Raw genomic sequence first — 21438 nt, forward strand, 5'->3', positions numbered from 1 at the left:
ACTTCCACATGAACACATTGGGTTGGCTATTATATTACATCGATAAAGATCATAATTAAGAACACAATTGTGCCTTAATTTCGTATGAATCATATTCAAAAATCTAATACCAAAAGAGAAATACTTAAGAGGTTTTGTATAATCGCTCTGTTGTGTTTTCTTAAAAATAGTTAATGAATCGAAGTAGCTTTCCTGCTTTTAATATTCAGACTAGTATCAGTAAAAACGACTTGCTAAGAAAAGTTTGAGGAGTTTCTACTAGTATTAAAGTAGGAAGTAACATTTCTAATTACAGGAGTTATATCTTTTAGATAAGAAGGAACAAGATTATTATGAATTTAGAACATAGCAGATAATCATTAGAGTTCTCGTCTCATTATTAATGGTTCCCATTCTGTTTCCAAATTTAGAGAATTTGCGTCTAAACCAATCAGATTTCATTATTTAACATGAAAGTATAATATATTAAATGTAAAACTAATACCTTACTTTTCTATTAAATCATTAATTAAGTTAGCTACTGAGAAATGAGAACAATGTAATATTACTATGACCTGACCAAACCAAAATATTTTTCATATAGGTAATCACAGAAAACATTTCTTTTCAATACTGAAATTAAATATCGAATTTGATTGTTTTGATATGTAAGGACATTGATAAAATGCTTTGTTTTATGTAGTTCTTTGCTTAATACACAAAAGAGAGTTTGAAATTGTTGCAAGAAAAACAGCATATATCAAAGTACAAGTGTATTTTTGGTACATTACGAATGTATCAGTTAATATTCACAATAAATATGCAAACTTCTGCTACACAAATGCGTTATATTTTTTCAAATGCATACAAGAAAATAACAAGATGTTCTTATGTGTGAATCAAAGATTGCAACAAGGAAATCTACTTATAAATTTACAAAGGTTTATATGAATCTTGCCGAAAAACAATGAAAAATAAATTGAAAATAGAAAATACAAAAAATGACATTTGGGTCAAAAAGCAAACAGTCATATTCTTGTGTTAAGGTTTTGCAAGATCATTTCAAATAAACCACATTTTTTTTTGATAAAAGTATTTTGTTTTACTGAGAAAGTCAAAGGTTAATGAAAGAAATAAATGTAAAGCTGAACGGTTACATATGTGCATCTCATAATTTGAAACTTGATGTTAGGATAATCCTCAGTTATAACTTTACAGTCATTAAAAAATCAACACACAGAAGCATGCCCACACACATACTAAAGATTCATACCAGCAAATATGCCACCAAAAAACCCCAAAAACACACATAAAAAACCTTTTACGACATGTTTTTTTAAATCATACAAAAATATTATAAAATCTACATACTCATGGCAGAATATTACAGGTACATGAACATGTTAATTACAGCCATGTTACTTTACTATTGCACAGCAATAGTGAAACTATGTGTACATGTCAAAAAGTAGCAAAAGCATTTAATCAGAAATTTCAGCAGCATCACATAGGTCAAACTTTAAATGTCTCTTATAGGAGTTTGACATTCTTAATTATTTACTGAACGGGTCTTTCTTAGTTCATCAAAGAAGGTTTCAAGCCCAAGGGAATAGTTCATTGTTGTCTGCTAAATCAATCTCATATTTTGCACAGATGACCCTTGTGCTATGAGCTCCACCTCAATCGGTAATTTTTCAAGGAGGTACTCTTCCAATTGTTCATTTCTTGTGTGTTGTGTTTCTGGAAATATGGTTCTTATAAGGGACAATTCCACAGAGAAGTCTTTATATTTTGCTTTGGAACGCTCTTTAAGTGCAATCTCCATTGAAACCTCACCAAGTGATAATGAGTCAATGCTACCTCTCACAGTTGTTGTCAATGGCGGAGTTAGTATCTACAATTTATTTTAACAGACGTGTTTAATATAATGTGGAGACATGTCAGAAATTGAGCATTATAATGACAAAAACAAAATAATTATGAGTAGTGAATGACTATTAAACATTTAAATCATAGCTAAAGCATTTTAAAATTATTTTAACAAAATTTATTCTTTTCTGACAAAGAGGGACAATAATTATGCAATATGAAGTTTATAAATCTCTATAACACAAGTGTAGATGTAGTAAATTTTGAAAGTGGTCACTTCCTTGAATTTCATTACTTATCAATTGAGTAGTAAAACTGACTGTATTTTAGCAATAAAACAAAACTATTTCATGTTTCCAAGAATGTTTAATACATGTACTGACAGTGACATCGAAAAACTTGATTACATGAATGGTATGATTTTAAAGTTCTCTGACTCTCAGCCTCAAAGTTTTCTTTCAGCATGAAAATGTTATTTGTCCTTCAAGCATAAAATATGAGATCCAAAAATTTTGTTGATGGTATCCATGCATTTTACAAAGTTATTGCAAATTTGCCCACGATGGAAATAATGGAATGAACATGCATACAAGCTGAGATCAAATTTTTCAAATATGTTGTACCAGTGCACTCCATGGTAGCTAGAACCCCTCAATTTTACGCAGATATTAATTCCTCATGTTTAATAAGGATCGAATCTACAGTATCAGACATGGGTGAGGATCAGATATGATTAAAATGTATATTAGTAGTTTTCTGTAACTATAGTTTCAATATAAATATTTATAATCCATAAAAAGGGTTGAATAGTGTGTACCTGAATCTTGGAATAACGTGTTGTGTTCAAAGTTTTCTGTAACTGCCACTCCTTTAATATACAGTGTGATATGGACAGGTATTGCCCAATTTTCAGGTCTTCCTCAGCCATCTCATGCCACAGGGTGACATCTATCTTTTTCCCGTTCTCCTCTATACTTATTGTTCTGATCAGCGTATCTGTTCCATTGACTTTTACTGTTTTAGTAGATTCAATCTATTAAAATAAAAATTTATGTTATATTTTCTAAAATTAAGACACAAAAAGACAACTTGAATGTTTATAAAAAGCATAAGTGACTATATGAATCTATTGTTGCAATGCATAACTATTCTGTGAACAGGGAAATATTTGCCCTCATTTTATTTTCACTCCTTTCTCTTTTTGAGTCTTGTTGTCAAAGGGTGAAATTAAGAAGGCAACTTAATTAATTACTATTTTTGAGATAGCTGTGCTAATTTAAAAGAATTCAGGGCAAATTCAAGATAGGTTGAAACTGTTTGCAAGTGTAGAAGGGCGAAACATACATAGGGTAAAAATAACCCTGTATACCATATGTTATGTAATATTGTGCAAATTTTATAGACATAATAAAAATAATGAGAATGATATATTTACAAAATTTTGTTTTCCACAAAAAATACACAATTTTATTTATGTTTAAAAAATAAGTGGAACTATTGTATTTGAGCTAGGATAAATTAATTGTCAGCTGAAGTTACTTCGTCATTTTTACAATACCTTTGAGAGCTGTCCCTGTACAGTTGATATTGTTCCCAATGGTGACGCCAAAAGCTCCTCTACCTTTTTGATTGGGGATGTAGGGAAAATAAGGTGTTCTGCTTTTTCCATCATGGCAACTGGAATGTCCATATTTGTCGTCGCCATGACTTTTGTTTTATATGACATGACAACTTTTCCGTTCTTAATGACGAACTCTCTAATATGCAAAGTTTTCCCTTCTTTAATCATCCTCTCTTTACTTTTGTCTGTGCATGTAGCTAGGATTGCCCCAGATTTATCAGCCAAGCTAAAGTTGATCAACTCTGCATCATCACCACCATCAGCCACATGTCCAATCTTAATGACCTTGGCCATTAGGCTTCCTGAGTATGGAGTTGGCCTTCTTCTTGATTTCTCCTTTAATTCAGCAATGGTCTTCTGAGCCACCCTAAAATGAAAGTATCACAAAACTTTTTAATATCCTTGTATATCAATACTACTATATATTAAAATAGACTCAAATTTTTAGGCATGAATACCGATAAATCGGAAGAGTACTGTCTTTTGTTTTTATATATTTTAAACATCATTAAAATTTTGTACTTGAAGACTACCTATTTGTTTTTATTCTTTTCTCAATCAAGCATCATTAATTAATAATCAACGAATATTCCTAAAAAAATTCCGGTAATAATTTGAATTTTTTAGATTTTACAATCTTGCACATGCGCATTACATTCAAGCTTAATCACGGGAGGCTCTTTATTTTATGTTTCCACAATACCACATTTGCATGGATAAACAATAAAACAAATGTTTTTTAATTTTCATTGGAAATTTTACAGTTCATCAAAGAAAATACGGGAGATTTTCGAATGTCAACATGGTGTGTAAAAAACGTTGTTGAAATATGTTGAATTCTGTAATTATTGAATTAAACTTTTCGAAGAAAGGTATTTACAGCTTCAAAATGATTTGTTATAACAATTTGACTGTTATTTTCAATGCAACTTTATCATTTTTCTCCAAAATCATTTTGGAGCGATTCTATAATTTTCTGCTACATTACTGGTATATGGGAGGCATTTTAACTGTGGTGAAGGCCTTTCCCAAGACACAGTAAGGTTATTCCAACTCAGCAGAGTTTAGTGAAATTAACAGCATTATTGTAGGCTTGAAGTTTCATTATGCAAATGTCCACAATATACGGTGTTTCAATGTATCAATTTTGTAAATGCCCGATATTATATGCAATGTCAACCCGTGCACGCATGGGTCAAAGTCTAGTTAATTGATAAACTATATAAATTATAACTGCATGAGTAAACTAAATGCATGACTAAATCCTATTATGCTCTAAACTCATTTGTCACCAAAATTGTGTAAAGAAATTTTAAAGCAATACTCTCTCTAAAACAATTCAATTTTACAGATTCACAATGCATGCAATTCCATAGAAGAGGATTTTTACATGTGGGGGAAATTTACACTAGTTACTCAGTAAGCTTTAAACCACATAAAATACCCCCACGCATATGGAAACAAGATATCTGTGAGCCAATGCTCACTAGTGATACCCCCGCTCTGATGTGAATATGCAAAATAAGCAAAGTCGACATTTAACAGAAAGCTGGCATCCGATTGGTACAGAAATATATCCAACAATATGGCATGCCTAAACAAATAGTGTGTTAAAATTTCAAGCATCTGCGATAAACAGCTGCTGAGAAATCTTTGAGGAAAATTTGTTTGAAAATTTTGGCTAAAATAAACAAAGTACTCATTTAACAGGAAGATGACGTCCGATTGGTACAAAAATATATCCCACAATATGGCATGCCTTAACAAACACTGTGTAAAAATTTCAAGCATCTCCGATAAATAGCTCCTTCGGAGCGGGGGTATACTGTTTTACCCTTGTGTGTCTGTCTGTCTGTCCGTCCGTCCGTCTGTCTGTCCGTCCGTAACAAAAATTTCTGTCGCATTTATCTCAGCAACTATTTATCGCAGATGCTTGAAATTTTAACACAGTGTTTGTTAAGGCATGCCATATAGTGGGATATATTTTTGTATCTATCGGACGTCAACATCCTGTTAAATAATGACTTTGTTTATTTTTTGCCAAAATTTTCAAACAAATTTTCATCAAAGATTTCTCAGCAGCTATTTATCGGAGATGCTTGAAATTTTTACACAGTGTTTGTTAAGGCATGCCATATTGTGGGATATATTTTTGTACCAATCGGACGTCATCTTCCTGTTAAATGAGTACTTTGTTTATTTTAGCCAAAATTTTCAAACAAATTTTCCTCAAAGATTTCTCAGCAGCTGTTTATCGCAGATGGTTGAAATTTTAACACACTATTTGTTTAGGCATGCCATATTGTTGGATATATTTCTGTACCAATCGGATGCCTTCGGAGCGGGGGTATAATAATAAAAATTTTATCCAAGTAAATCATGCATCTGGATGATACACATGCTGTTGTTTGACTACAAAAAATGCATACTCAACAGTCAACACCAGCGTAAATAATCACTATTACAGTTAATAAACATTGGTAATCACAGACTACAGAGCTCACCGAGACAGGGCATCACCTTTATGAGACCACCTTGATCATATATTATGAAAATCACAGTTAATAATCTTGGATATTCATGGATACTGTAGTGTGGTTTGACACAATATCATATATTATATGTTAAAAATTGTTTGATAATCAAACTTTAAATTCATACGGTACATGTATGTAAAAAAACAATTTTAATCAATATATAGTCATATAAAATATGAAATTGTATCATAAGGTACTATTACAATATTGTGTCATGTGATATATTATATCATACAATATAATACTGTAATATATAACAAAATAATGATATTGATACATATGACATTGCATCAAGATATGATTTCAGATATATGATATAAACAACATCACACTGTTGTTTTGATCTCGGCCCTGGTATCAGCCCTTCAGGCTTGGGCCGATACCAACCGCTCGGGCTGATACCAGGGCCGAGATCAAAACAACAGTGTGATATTCTATATGTATCATAAAATAACATATGGAAATGTATCATATTTTGTTTTCCCTTGGACTGAAATGTCACACTTTCATTGGTTTAAACATAGCACGTGATTGCCTCAAATATCTCAATATTTGTTCTGTGAGAAATAATATTAGGCAATATGGCTGTCATTGGTCGACGCTTTGCTTACTCATTTCGACATTTCATAGTATTTTATACATAAACTGCATGCTGTAAGTTCTTAAAGTATTTGGAGTTGTTGCCCTTTGAAATTCTTTAAAATTAGAGTAGTTGCCCTTAGAATATTGACGTCACATTGTTTTGTCTGGAGCAGAACAAAATGGCAGCGTCGAAATTTGCTCAAATCTCTGCAGAGAAAAGAGAGAAAACATTTAAAATTGAATAGCAACAAAACATTATAGGTAAACATGGGTGAAGCAAAGATTTTCAAAGAGTATTTGAAAGGTGAGATTGAAAATTTTGAAAAGTTTCAATGGGTTAAAGTGGACGAGATGTTAGGCATCTTGTACATGGCGTTGCATAGATCATCGCTATTTGTGAAAAAATATGTCGCTTGATAGTCCTCGGGAAAAAAAACACTTATTAATAGGTTAGTTACTGACTCACTACGGAAATATATTGGAAATATATATGCGCCATCTATGAGATTGATCAACCCAATATATTTCAGTAGTGAGTCAGTTACTAACCTAATAAGTAATAATATATTATTTTGTTTTCCCTTGGACTGAAATGTCACATTTTCATTGGTTTAAACATAGCACGTGATTGCCTCAAATATCTCAATATTTGTTCTGTGAGAAATAATATTAGGCAATATGGCTGTCATTGGTCGACGCTTTGCTTACTCATTTCGACATTTCATAGTATTTTATACATAAACTGCATGCTGTAAGTTCTTAAAGTATTTGGAGTTGTTGCCCTTTGAAATTCTTTAAAATTAGAGTAGTTGCCCTTAGAATATTGACGTCACATTGTTTTGTCTGGAGCAGAACAAAATGGCAGCGTCGAAATTTGCTCAAATCTCTGCAGAGGAAAGGGAGAAAACATTTGAAATTGAATAGCAACAAAACATTGTAAGTAAACATGGGTAAAGCAAAGATTTTGAAAGAGTATTTGAAAGGTGAGATGAAAATTTTGAAGAGTTTAAATGAGTTAAATTGGAAGAGATGTATGGCATCTTGTACATGGCTTTGCGTAGATCATCGCTATTTGTGTCGCTTGATAGTCCTCGAGAAAACAAAACACTTATTAGGTTAGTTACTGACTCACTACGGAAATATATTGGGTTGATCAATCTCATAGAAGGCTCGGCTTCGCCTCGCCATCTATGAGATTGATCAACCCAATATATTTCTGTAGTGAGTCAGTAACTAACCTAATAAGTAATAGTATTTCATCACATAATACAATACAATAATATAACAATACATGGTATCATATGATACAATATCTTATTACATTAACATTACAATATTGTTACATATAACAATATCATATAATAATATAATGATATTATGATACAATACATATTATGATACAATATCATAATATACAAAAAGTTTGATAAAATATCACATTGTATCATATTTTAAATATATGATTAAATATTGTATCATATAGTATAATAGTATATCATATCATACAATACTGTATTATATAAAAACATGTTATATCATTTTACAACAAACACATCTATAAAGCAAGTTTGAGTAAGGTAGCAGCTTTTTTAGCATCCTTGATAATGGAGATCAGGCTCTGTATCTGACACTACCTCTGTGATTCGTTTATATTATTTGAGAATAAAAACAGAAATTTAAAAAGTTCATCGGGATAGGAACTTGGTTGGTCACGTGATCAAATCCTGTTAAGACAAAGGGCTTCTCAGAAGATTTGATCACGAACCAACCATATTCATATCCCGGTGAACTTTTTAACACTGCTATTTATTACATATATTTACATTTGAGAATTATAGTTGACATCATTTTTTTGCTTCTTACAAGTAAGCTACACCTGGTTTGTGATTTGAAAAATAACCTTCTAATGTAACACAGGAAATTTCATTGGAAATCACATTTGTGTCAAAATGGTTTTAACAACTTCCAAATTCTGTAATTGGATATGTGACCAGCTATTTCAATTTGTTTTCTTTTTTCAACCAATTTGTTGGCCTTGAAATTTATGGCCTTGTTTTAAATACAACAATCAAATACATGAAGCAGCTGAAACATCCAAAAGTGAAGCTGAAATACTTAACATGAACATACCTTTTACCAACAAGGTTATCTCTTAGGTCCTGCATCACACTTTGATGCCATTCCTTAGAACCACTGTTTGTGTTAGCTGCTATCTGCTGAGACTTCTGCCGATCCATACCAGGTGGATTTGTGAACCCTGCCAATAAGTTATTCTGGGGATTGCCTATGCCACTAGCACTTATTCCAGATGCTGAAAAATCAGTTTCATTACCAGTAACAATAATCCTTTAATCTTAATTATAAAAATCTTCTTTTTGAACTAGGAATATGTAAACATGAAAATCCTAGCATCATGCACAGTGCACATGTGTCATGAACATTCAATTGACAATAGTTCCTTGTAACATTCTATTTGGGAGCATTTGATATTTCTTTTTCAAACTTTGAACCCCTTTCTGAGGCCCCAGTATTGGTCAAGACATTTTTAAAAGTTGTTTTTGATTTTTATTTACTTGCTTCTATTAAAATTTAAATGATCTAAAGTTGAATTTGTGTATAACACCATTAGCGTTATGCTGTTGTCAAGTAAGGGAAGTCTCCTTCACTTCAAAAACTTTTCCCTTTTTTCTGTACAGGAGAACTGAAGTCTCCCAAACATTTTGCTCTAGTTGGTCGGTCCCTAGTGTAAGGTTTTAAAACGTCACACGAGTTCACACCTTTTTTTCAGTTTCGAGGTTTTTCCTATAAGCTGGCTTTTTATTTCTGCAATTTATATTTGCCTTTCCATAAGGATGCTTTGTGCCAAATTTGGTGGAAATTGGCCAAGTTGTCTCAGAGAAGTTCATAATGTATAAAGTTTTCAGACATACGGACGACAGACAAATGTGATCAGAAAAGCTAACTTGAGCTTTCAGCTCAGGTGAGCTAAAAAGGATTTAGCCCTTTATTTTAACAATTTAAAATTCCCTTCTCATAAGGATGCTTTGTATTAAGTTTGGTTAAATTTGGCCTCGTGGTTTTAGAGAAGAAGTGAAAAATGTGAAAAGTTTACAGATGGAGAGAGGGAGGAGGACAGATGAACAATCTTTGGTTCAGGTGAGCTAAAAAGGAGTATCTATGGGCCTTTTTATCTCCACACTATGATATTTCTTTGCTGCCTCAATTAACTGAATTTAGCCCACCTTTATGATGATGTGATATTACATGTTATCTAAAGGTCTACCAGAAATTCAAGAACAAACATTTATTTTTGAAATAAAAATAATGTAAATGTAAGTAAATGTTGTTTATGTTTGTCCTTATATATGATATATGTTATATTGTCCTTATATATAATATATGATATATGATGTGTTATATTTTCATCTCTGAAAAGTGTAAAGAAACTTTTCACTGAGGTAAATAATTTTAGATAATGGAGAACACTGATAATGTATTATATATGTCTATACATTCTTTTTATATTAAGGTATATTAATATGTACTTCTATAAGTTCCACATTGTTTGGGGATAAGTTCACAAAATAAACAAAGAACAGGTTGACTTGACCATAAAACACTATTGCAAATAAATATATGAGTGGTATTTAACATTAAATTGACTATAAAATTTTGTTATTTGCATTGCAATTTTACCTTTGCAGGATTTTCCAGCATTGCAAGTTGTCATGCGATACCGTATAAGGGGTAATTTTTACTGCTGTGATTTTTTACGAATTTGTCTTAAAATAAGGCGATTTGAATTTTTACGCGTAATTTTTTTTTCGAATTGGACATGTCTGTAAAAATTAAAATCATCTGTGGTAAAAGGAGCAAAATTTCACCGTGACTTTGATACAATTAACACACATAAAAACCAAAATTTCATTTTTTTGTTAACAAGTCCTTAATTATTTTTGTGTTTATTCATTTACCTTTATTTCAAATGTGATTTACACTTTACTTCTTCCTATTAATCTGTGTATCATCATTGATGTACACCATGTGCTCGTCTTAGTTTGATTTACCGGGAAAAAAAGAAAGACAACTCCATTTCCAATTGTTTTTCTTTCTCTCTCTTTCTTTCTCTCTCAACCAATAGAGACATCTCCATCTCAAAAATCAAAGTTGAACATACTTGGTCTTAAAATTAAGAACAGTGCATTCAGATATTCCAAGAAAATCAGAAGAAAATTTCTTAAGCGCTTTTAGGGTCCCGTTTTCACTTGCTTATCTGCCAATAGCGGCACGATCTGAATCGGTGTATTTCGTATATTTTCCCCTTTTCGGTGTTCTTGGTGGAGAATTAGTTGTGGCAACCGATTTATGTAAAGCAGTTATAATTTCTTTTGGAATCATTTCACTATTTGGATTTGGCATTTTAGAAACTGGTTTCAAATAGCTTTGTTATTGATTGAGTGATTGAAATCTAGCTACTAACGTGGCATTATACGTAGTTTTAAAAAATACTCAAGACTGAATAGAAAGATCTGAACTGTTATCACCACATGACAAAAACGCTCAAAAATACCTACATGTGCAGCCGTCAGGGACTGAGCTGAAAGTCATGAAGATTACTCTCATACGTACGATGTAGAAAATTTACGTGCAGTGTTTTTTTACTTCTGTGAAAATTTACGGGTTTAATTTTTAAGGATTTATAAAACTCGTAAAAATTAGTAAAAATTAGCAGCATGTAAAAAATACCCGTTATACGTTATATGTATAAACCAGGTATCTCATAGTTTTATCTAACATGTAATACATCAATACTTACACGGTCTCTGTCTTGCTTCTGGAATATTTGTAGCTCCCCCAGTGCCATGCTGTATACGGTACAACCGTTTCTCTTCCAGTTCTTTCTGGATTTTATAAATCTTTTCAGCCACCAAATGGCAATACTCCTCCTATAAAAGAATTTTTAAGGTAAAGAAGAAGTTTTTCCGAAATAAAAAACATGAAGTTGACACCTCCTGGATTTTTGTGAAAGTCTTACCTGGCTATTTGCTGTATCATACATATCTCCTTCCACTTTTCTAGCATAGGCCACTAAGTTGTTCATTCTCTTATCTGTAAGTGCAGCAGGGTCCGGATTAGGAAATATTGCTTGAACTCTGAAAACATACACAAAGTAGGTATTATTTTTGCAATGATTTAAATATGACAATCATGAACATATGAAACTAATACAACCAAAACTGAACTATTTCAAGAAATATGAACATACAATTTATGGACATGGTGATTTCTTAGGTCCTGCGTCACACTTTGATGCCATTCCTTAGAACCACTGTTTGTGTTAGCTGCTATCTGCTGAGACTTCTGCCGATCCATACCAGGTGTATTTGTGAACCCTGCCAATAAGTTATTCTGGGGATTGCCTATATGCCACTAGCACTTTTCCAGATGCTGAAAAATTGGCTTCATTACCAGTAACAATAATCCTTTAATCTTAATTATAAAAATCTTCTTTTTGAACTAGGAATATGTAAACATGAAAATCCTAGCATCATGCACAGTGGACACTTCAAAAAGTTTATACTCTCTATCACTACTAAGTTAAGATAAATACTAGCACAATTATTCCCCACCATTTTGCATTTTTAAACAAACAAGTGTCATAAATCAAATGCCACAGTTTCATTGAATAAAACCTGTTGAAACCATACTCTGTCCCAAGATATCCTAGATTCACATTTCGCTTAAGGTGGATTAACACACCTGGAAAAAGTTACTCAAATTAACAGAAAATGATTTGATTATGAAAGATATACTGATAAATAAACTGTACATATGTCAAATCAGCAAAAAAATTGCTGTTTTGGGATAAAAATGAATATCTAAAAAATTCAATTCAGTAAGTAACAACAAAAGCCCCTGCGGGATTTGAACACGGGATGTACGGATCACAAGCCCAATTATTTTTCAACTGGACTATGAAGTAAGTTAAATGTTGACGTCGGTAAAATCCTTTTCAAAAACGAAATGTCGTTTCGATAAGAGGTCGTCCATTTTGTGATGATGTGTTATTCCACCTTAATTGCTTGATATTTATAAATATACCTCAGGGTTCAAACGATGTTCAATCAAAAGTATAGAAAAATTTCCAAGATTTCTCAGTCGAAACGCCCATGTTAGCTTACCAGGTTTCATTCATAACAATGCAAAAAATGTGATGTCTACTGGGATTTTGTATTACAACAAGCCCGGATGATAAATTGAAAATTGAAAAATTGCGTGATGTATTCTGAGTGTGTTCTGAATGGAGAAAAGATGTAAACATTCCCCGTTATAAATCTCCGTAAGGAATCTGTTTTCGTTCCTGTGAATTTTTCTGCATGAAAGATGATAATGTGTCAATGAAATTATCTTGGAAATTATCCTTTTCAACTATTTCAACTGCACTTCTTTCACATGTATGTGTATTTTTATAAAAAATCGTCCAAATGTGATGCATATATATCTTGGGACAGACTATAATTGTTTATGCATTTTCTTACCACTTGGATTTGCTGGATTCTGCCCAGTCCTGTCTGTCTTTTGGGCATGCTTTAATGGCAGACACACAGGACAGTCATTTCTGGTGCAGTTCTTCCAATGTGTTATTATCTGTTTAAATGATGCACATTGAGCAACTACAAGAAAAAATGCAAGTTCAATAATCATAAATCTTGTCCATTCAATTAATTAATACGTCATTACATTGAACTATCTAAATACCCTGTTATAAAAAATATTTTTTGAAATGCATAGTTGCAAATATAGCCTGATTTTGCAAATTCAATGTAATATAAAAATTAAAAGGTTTGATTGTCCTTTTTAATGGGTACAAGGCTACATTAAATTTTAATTGTGACAAAAAAAAATATAAAGCATCACAGTAATATTTCTCTTTTTTGGTAAATTCGGCATTACCCTGTTATTAGCACTGCGATGCTAATTTATTTTGATGTTGTTTACATTATCAACGTCAAGTATAATACTTATTTTAGTATGATTGTATAACTATTATAAGTTCAAATATTTAGAAAATACATTTACTTGATTTACCTCTAAATTCTCAACAAACGTTAATCACATTTACCTAAATGTACAAAGATTGGAAAGTTCATAATTGTTATTGCATTGATTTATTATGGAATAAAGGTTAAATTTATAAAGAAATCTGTTACAATTTTTACCATTTATTCCATAAGAGAATACGGCTTTAAAAGTGATATTATAACATCTAAAATTTATTTACGGAATAATGGAGAAGTATGAAGAAATCTGTTACAATCAATACCATTTATTCCGTTAAAGATGACAAACAAGTCATATTTTCATAAGTCAATCATATTATTACGGAATAAACTTTAAGGTAAAATGTGAAGGAATCTGAACATTATCATAATGGTCTATACCATATATTCCGTAAGAAAATGTGACAAAAAGGGATATATTTATAATCTATTTTATTATGGAATAAAGGTCAAATATATGGGAATCTGTTACAATACATGTATATATCCTTTTCCCTTTAAATAATATCTCACAGAAGTGATGTTTTATGGACTGGTAATGCTGATGTTCTAGCAATGGATGCACAATGAAAATAACTGACATCGTTGACGTTTATTCCATAATACAATAAGATAGTAAACCTGTTGGAGGTTTCAATGCTTGGACTTTCAATGCATTGTCATTCCACTCCTTTCATGTTTAAATCCCTTGTCTCCCTGCCTATACATTCTCCTGTTGTGAGCACCATAATTCTAATAATAATTTTCAGCCAATTGTCCATTTTATTGAAGTCTTAATTTATAGACACGACCCCCAAAACAACAACCAAGCCTCGTTTTTTATCAAATAGCACCCCTCTTACCCTAGAATACTTCCCTTTGTTAAGTTGATAGAATGATTTCCAAACATACTCCTGTTATTAGCCCCACGATGCTAATAATTTCCAGCTGTATTTTGGATGCATTGAACACTGAATTGTGACCACCCAAAAAAACCAAGCCCCAGTTTTTATGTGATGGACCCCCCAAAGAAACCCTCTTTCACAGTAATACTTCCCTTTGTGGAGATTTGATACGGATTTTTTTTAACATCGTCTCTCTATATATACTCCTGTTATTAGCAGACTGCGATGCTAATAATTTCCAGCCGTATTTTGGAGGCATTGAACACTCTGTAATTGTGACACCTCCCAAAACACCAAGCCCCAGGTTTTTTTCTGATGGACCCTCCAAAGAAACCCTCTTTCCTGGAAATACTATCCTTCGCACAGATTTAATAATGATTTCTGAACATCCTCTCTCTCTCTCTCTATACTCCTGTTATTAGCACCGCGATGTCAATAACATGAGTATATACAAATATATATATAGACAGATGAAAATTTTTTTGCTAAATATGCATATGTGTATTTCCGTTGAAGTGATGAAATCTGATATAATGTTTTGTAATATACATCATCCTGATGTTTTAAAAAGTTATAAAGAGTGATTATTAACAATTTCAGCGCTTCTGACGTTACGTGAAATAACGTCAAAAATTATCAGCACCGCGATGCTAATAACAGGATAATGTGCTAAACATGTCTATGTATTATATATAAAAAAAAACCAATAAAAACAAAAACAAACCAAATGAAAGTACCGGTATCTCACACAGATTAATCTCCAATATTTCTTGAAAAATTCGATCACTAACCTTCATCATTGCTTTTTATAGTTGACCATGGTGAAATTTTACCCTTAGTTTATCGGTATCGCAGACCCTACACAATCTTTTGATAAAATTGAGTTAGATTTAAAATATCTGGATTTTTCACGACAACTGACCAGTTTCCGATCTATACATAGTAACTGGGTGGTGTAAATTTAGTCCTCCGCGTATGTCCCGGACATAATAGGCTATAAAATAAAATATACGCGATTAAGAAGGGGGCGGAGGAAGCGAAGCCAAGTGAATATGTTAAGGTTCAAAGAAGCCGAACCTTCTCTCGACTTTCACAAGATCCCACATGTTACCTTAGACAGTCAGGGACAATCCTAAAGCAAGTGCTTTGTTAAGCCAAAAACCCAATAGTAATTATTTGTATACAATTTAAAAGATTAAAAAAAAATAAGAAAACACAATAAGCTACTTACTTACTACAGAAATAGACACATTGGTGTTTTTTTTAAGTTTCTGTGATGTGTAGATAATGTCTGAATTTTTTTGTTGGTTTTTTAGCTCACCTGAGCTGAAAGCTCAAGTGATCTTTTCTGTTCACATTTTATCTGTCGTCCGTCTGTCTGTCAGACTGTCTGTCCGTTAATTTTTCACATTTTTAACATCTTCTCAAAAACTATTGAGGCAATTTTAACCAAACTTGGCACAAAGCATCCTTATGCAAAGGGAATTCAAAAATTAAGGATCACATCCTTTTCAAAGGGGATATAATAAGAAATTATTTAAAAAAATTAGAAATATTTAAAAATCTTCTTCTGAAGAACCATTTGGCCAGAAAAGCTGAAACTTGTGTTGAAGCATCCTGAGGTAGTGTAAATTCAAAGTTGTAAATATCATGACCCCCAGGGGTAGAGTAAGGCCACAATGTGGGGGGGGGGGGGTGTCAAAAGTTTTCCAAGTATTACATGGGAATAAATAGAGTTAATCTTTAAAAATTTTCTTCTCAAGAACCATTCGGCCAGAAAAGCTGAAACTTGTGTGCAAGCATCCTTAGGTAGTGCAGATTCAAGGTTATGAAAATCATGACCCCTGGGGGTAGGGTTGGGCAACAATGGGGGGGGGGGGTGTCAAAATTTTATATAGGAATATGTAGAGTAAATCTTTAAAAATCTTCTTCTCAGAAACTAATCAGCCAGGAAAATTAAAACTTGTGTGGAAGCATCCTCAGTTATTTAGATTTAAAGTTGTGAAAATCATGACCCCTGGGGGTAGGGTGGGGCCACAATGGGGGTCGAAATTTTACATATGAGTTTATAGAGTAAATCTTTAAAAATCTCCTTCTTAGAAACTAATCACCCAGAAAATGTGAAACTTGTGTTGAAGCATCCTCATGTAGTGTAGATTCAAAGTTGTGATAATCATGACCTCCAGTGGTAGGGTGGGGCCACAATTGGGGGGGGGGGTCAAAATTTTACATACGAATATATAGAATAAATCTTTAAAAAGTTTCTTCTTAGAAACTAATCAGCCAAGTGTTTTTATAAGATTGCTTAGACTTTGGCCCCTGGACGATTCTTGGGCCTCACAAGGGGTTCAGAGTTTGATGTAGGTTTATATCTTATATATAAACGATTGTTTAGGATCTTTTTGAGAACTGCAATGCTCAACATGTGATATTACTGTAAAGTCCTCTAGTTAGAAAATGCACTAATGATAATAAACATAAAAATATTCAGGAGAGACAAACATATTTTTATTAATACAGGATCTACATGTATTATTTATAATGTACTACGCTGTACATTGTCCAGATACATGTACATGTAGTTTGTATTATGACTCAATTAAGCTGATTTTATCATACCTATTGTTCCTCAGGTGAGCAATGTGGCCCATGGGCCTCTTGTTGTTGTTGTTGTTGTTGTTGTTGTTGTTGTTGTTGTTCTTGTTGTTGTTGTTTGGGTTTTTGTGTGCTTTTTGGCTTCTTGGGTTTTGCATATTAAAAAATTTTAAAACATCTTTGCCACCATAGTACAAACAGTAATCTGACGTAAACATATCATATCTTTAAGACATATTCTATATCGTTTTCTATCTAATGCAAAACACAGAACCGAGAAAATACAAAGTAAAAAGGGATTGTTATTCACGAAAATGTTATAAATCAGCGTTTCAAATTAAACGCAGACGTTGTTGATTTAATGGTAAGAGGATACATATTTTCAATATAGTGATTAAGATTGAAAACGCCCCTGATTTAATGCAAGCATACATGAAGTGTAATAATTTTTTCGCCATACCAAAATGTCTCTCCGTCTCCAATAATTCTCGAAGTTCATGCGCTCTTGATCCCGAAAAAAGAATAGTGTTAATTAAAAATCCGTTAGATAACGTGAAAACTACAGTCTTTCTTAATAAAATACCAATATATTTCACATGTTGCACACATTACGGTTGCGGTTGGCTAAAGCGATATATTGGCATTTATTTAAAACAACTGAAAGAGATAGAGGCCATGATATTCAGAAAAGAAAACGAGATTAATTTTGTATATAGAATATAAACACATCTAGAAAAATCTTACAAATTTTAATTCACAATTAAAGGCAGTTTAAAATCAAACGCTATTAATTTAGGCATCAGTACCACACCTTAACAGACATATTATGCCAAACAGATTTAGGTGCAAATGATTTGAATTGAACCTCCCCTTAAAAAACCCAAAATCAATATTTTGGTCGAAGCAATTGCTGTCAGTATGACTTGACGACCACCCTCCCCCCCCCCCCCCCCAAAAAAAAGCAAACAAGCAAACACCCCCTCAAAAAACACAAAACAAAGAAAAGCAAGCAAACAAACAGACAGACAAAAGCCATTATCCCTAAACTTAGAATCTTTTTGAATTTTACTAAATGGAATGTCCAACAATTTTTGATTGAATGATGAATGATTGACTTGATATGGGTTTTTTTTTCAGAATCCATGAGAAATAATATCGTGATTGTTTCTTTTTCTTAAGAGATGTAGTGCATGACTGTTAACATTTTCTGTGACCTGAATTCCATATTTATAAATGACCAATTAACCTTAAGGATACATGTGACGTTCCTCAGTTTTAGATGATTTTTTTTTTTATATTTTTCATACCATGTTGGTTAATAATCATGGATCACGTAAATATTCCATAAATGCATATATATTTGATCGATTTTTTTTACATAGAATTTTATTACTTAGATAAACAATAGAATTCATGAATTTGCGTTTGATTCATGTTTCATCAGTTGGTTAAGGTAATAGTTTTACTAGTATTCTTCAGAACAGCAAACTAGTTAAAATATAAACACATGCATGTAGTACATTTTCTTGATTCAAAGTTTCATTCACTTTCAGACTTCATTTGTCTTGGCTACCTATGTGGCCCACTGGCCTAAAGGACCCTCATTCCATCTCGTTAAAGCTGTTCGTCGGAAACCTATAGCCATTTTCGTTGATGCACGAACATACTGACTGTCCGTCGACTCACTAAACCTTTTCCGTTTTTAAGGACCATTAAATAATTTGAGAGAGAGAGAGAGAGAGAGAGAGAGAGAGAGAGAGAGAGAGAGAGAGAGAGAGAGAGAGAGAGTGAGTTGTGATTTTGGAATTTTAAAATCGAAGATCATTTTATGCAAATGTCTTTTCATATAGATACATGCGTAAGCATTAAAACCATTTTCCATAAAAACAATTTTCTTCATGAAAGTGTAAAGGATCCAGATGGAAAAGGGTATGAACTATATAGACAATAACGAGAAAATCACAGTTAGGATTAATTGAATTTATACATGTTGAGGTGGTAAAGAACACCTGTCGATATTAATATGGATAAAGGTTTACAACGTGAATAACATGCGCGGATCCAGAGGCGGGGGGGGGGGGGTCAGGGGTCCGGACCCCCCCTCGAATTTTGCCAAAAAAGGGGTTATCAGATTCGATTGTACAGTATAAACAAAATTGAAAAACCACCACTATCCAATATAGACCTATTAGGCTTGTCATTTCTTAATGCCAATTCAGTTATAAATGTGATGTAATTATTTGAACAAGTCGGAAAATATGACGTCACGATCCACGAAGAAACCCTGAAAAATTTGCCCTTTGTAACAAAATTCGTCCCTGGTAAGGAGAGAAAGTTGTACTTTCGGGCAAGTTGGTTGGATAAAAATAAATATAAATGGTTGACACACAGTAGCGCACTTCAGGGTGGTCATTGCAAAATTTGTATGCTGTTTCCTCAGTCAGATGTAAGATGTTACGACACCTTTGTAAGTAAACCATTCAAAAATTTCAAGAAAGTTGGCGGAAAAGATTGTTCAATTCTAAGACACGAACAGTCTGCCTACCACAAAAGTGCATGCATTGAATATCAGACTCTGAAAGCAAGCCTCACTTCCCCAGAAACCACAGTCCAGTACAAGATTAGCTCACAAAACAAGGACATATATGACGAAAACTTGAGGCTCTTTAGAATGATAGTTGAATCAGTAATTCTCTGTGGAAAACAGAACATTCCTTTGAGGGGACACAGAGATGACTCCACAAGTACATCATCCAACATGGGCAATTTCTGGGCCATTCTAAATTTACTAGCTAGACTTTTTAATACATTTACGGTTTTAAAGAGGATTGATGAATAAGGCGTTTAAAATGCCTACATGAGGATAGATTAGATACTATAAAATTAAAATATCAACAAACCTAATATTTTTTTTTCAAAATTATTGAAAACAGTGTGTATTTATCATAACATCGATTTATAACCCTTTTTATTTATGTATTTTATAAAGTGCGTCTGAGCGTCATATTTTTGTCATAGTCTATATAAGGTTTAAAAGAATTTCAATCAACAAAAACGTGGAGAGATGACCAACTATACTTTAAAAATTTCATTTTGTATCCGAACAATTGAACGTTTTAGAAAAATAATACAAGTCCATAAATTCGTGGTCGCAGTTCCATACAAAATTTTTAAAACAATTGATTTTATTGTGACTGAAATGGCTCAGTGGTTATAGCACCAGGCTTTAGGAAACTTAATAGAGCTGGGGTTTTGAAGTTGTTGGTTCGATACCGCCCAAATTTAAAATTTCATTTTTTTCTTATCGTTAAACTTTGTAAACATATTCAAAACTGAACATAGGTAGAAATTATCCCTTTGTAAACTTGTATTATAACATTTATCAAGTATATTTATTTGAAAAAAAAAAATTTGAAATTGTATTTTACGATTAAACGGTATTGGACCAAAACTTATGCTTTAAAAATTTTCGATAAGGTAAAAATCCTAAAAGAACTCGCAGGATTTGGACTGGTGACTTATACAGTGTACGTTCAACCCATACATTTTAAGTCCTCTGAGCAAAAGGCCCAAATAAGCTTTTCTAATCATAATTTGTCCCTTGACGTCGTCGTCGGCGTTGTCATTGTTGTCGTAAACTTTTCACATTTTCATCTTCTTCTCCAGAACCACTGGGCCAATTTCAACTAAACTTGGCACAAAGCATCCTTGGGGAAAGGACTTTCAAGGAGGTTTTTATCCCCGGAAGTAGGGTGGGACTCATTGGAGATGGGTGGACTATACTTAGTAATAGTTTTAATAAAAATCTTCAAAAAACTATCGTCTTAAAAATCAACAGGTCATGCAGAAGAGCTGTAACTTGTGTGGAATCAACCACAAGTAGTGTAAATTTAAGTTTGTGGTAATCATAATTCCCAAAGGTAGGGTTGGGCCACAATGGGGGTCAAATTTTTACACAGATATATATTGAGAAAAATCTTTTAGTAAAAAATCAATTGAGTAGACGAACTGTAAGTTGAGTGGAAGCATCCGTAGGTAGTGAAGATTTATAAGTTTGTTCGAAATATAATCCTCAGTGGTAGGGTGTGGCAACAATGGGGTAGAATTTTTACATAGGATAGGATAGAGAAAATCTTTTAAAATCTTCTTCTTAAAAAGCAATTGGCCAGAAAACCTGTTAAAGTAACTTGTGTGGGAACATTCTTAGGTAGTGTGGATTAAAATTTGTTCAAATCATGATTCCCGGGGGTAGAATGGGGCCACAATGGGGGGGGGTTGAACTTATACATAGGAAATATGTAAATTTGATA

The 21438-nt window shown here is 32.7% G+C and overlaps 1 protein-coding gene across 1 annotated transcript; it reads right to left on the minus strand.

Moving 5' to 3' along the window:
- Window positions 1-746: 746 nt before the first annotated feature.
- On the minus strand, window positions 747-15330 carry LOC105335679 (uncharacterized). Its single transcript, XM_066076948.1, has 9 exons — window positions 15325-15330; window positions 13128-13262; window positions 11855-11981; window positions 11624-11741; window positions 11405-11534; window positions 8719-8899; window positions 3407-3836; window positions 2666-2881; window positions 747-1873 (listed from the first exon to the last, which is right to left on the minus strand). The coding sequence occupies exons 3-9, from the start codon at window positions 11959-11961 to the stop codon at window positions 1607-1609; spliced, it is 1449 nt and encodes a 482-aa protein (XP_065933020.1). The 5' UTR covers window positions 11962-11981; window positions 13128-13262; window positions 15325-15330; the 3' UTR covers window positions 747-1606.
- Between the last annotated feature and the right edge of the window lie 6108 nt (window positions 15331-21438).

The sequence above is a fragment of the Magallana gigas genome, chromosome 2, assembly GCF_963853765.1.
Source record: "Magallana gigas chromosome 2, xbMagGiga1.1, whole genome shotgun sequence".
NCBI classification, from domain to species: domain Eukaryota; kingdom Metazoa; phylum Mollusca; class Bivalvia; order Ostreida; family Ostreidae; genus Magallana; species Magallana gigas.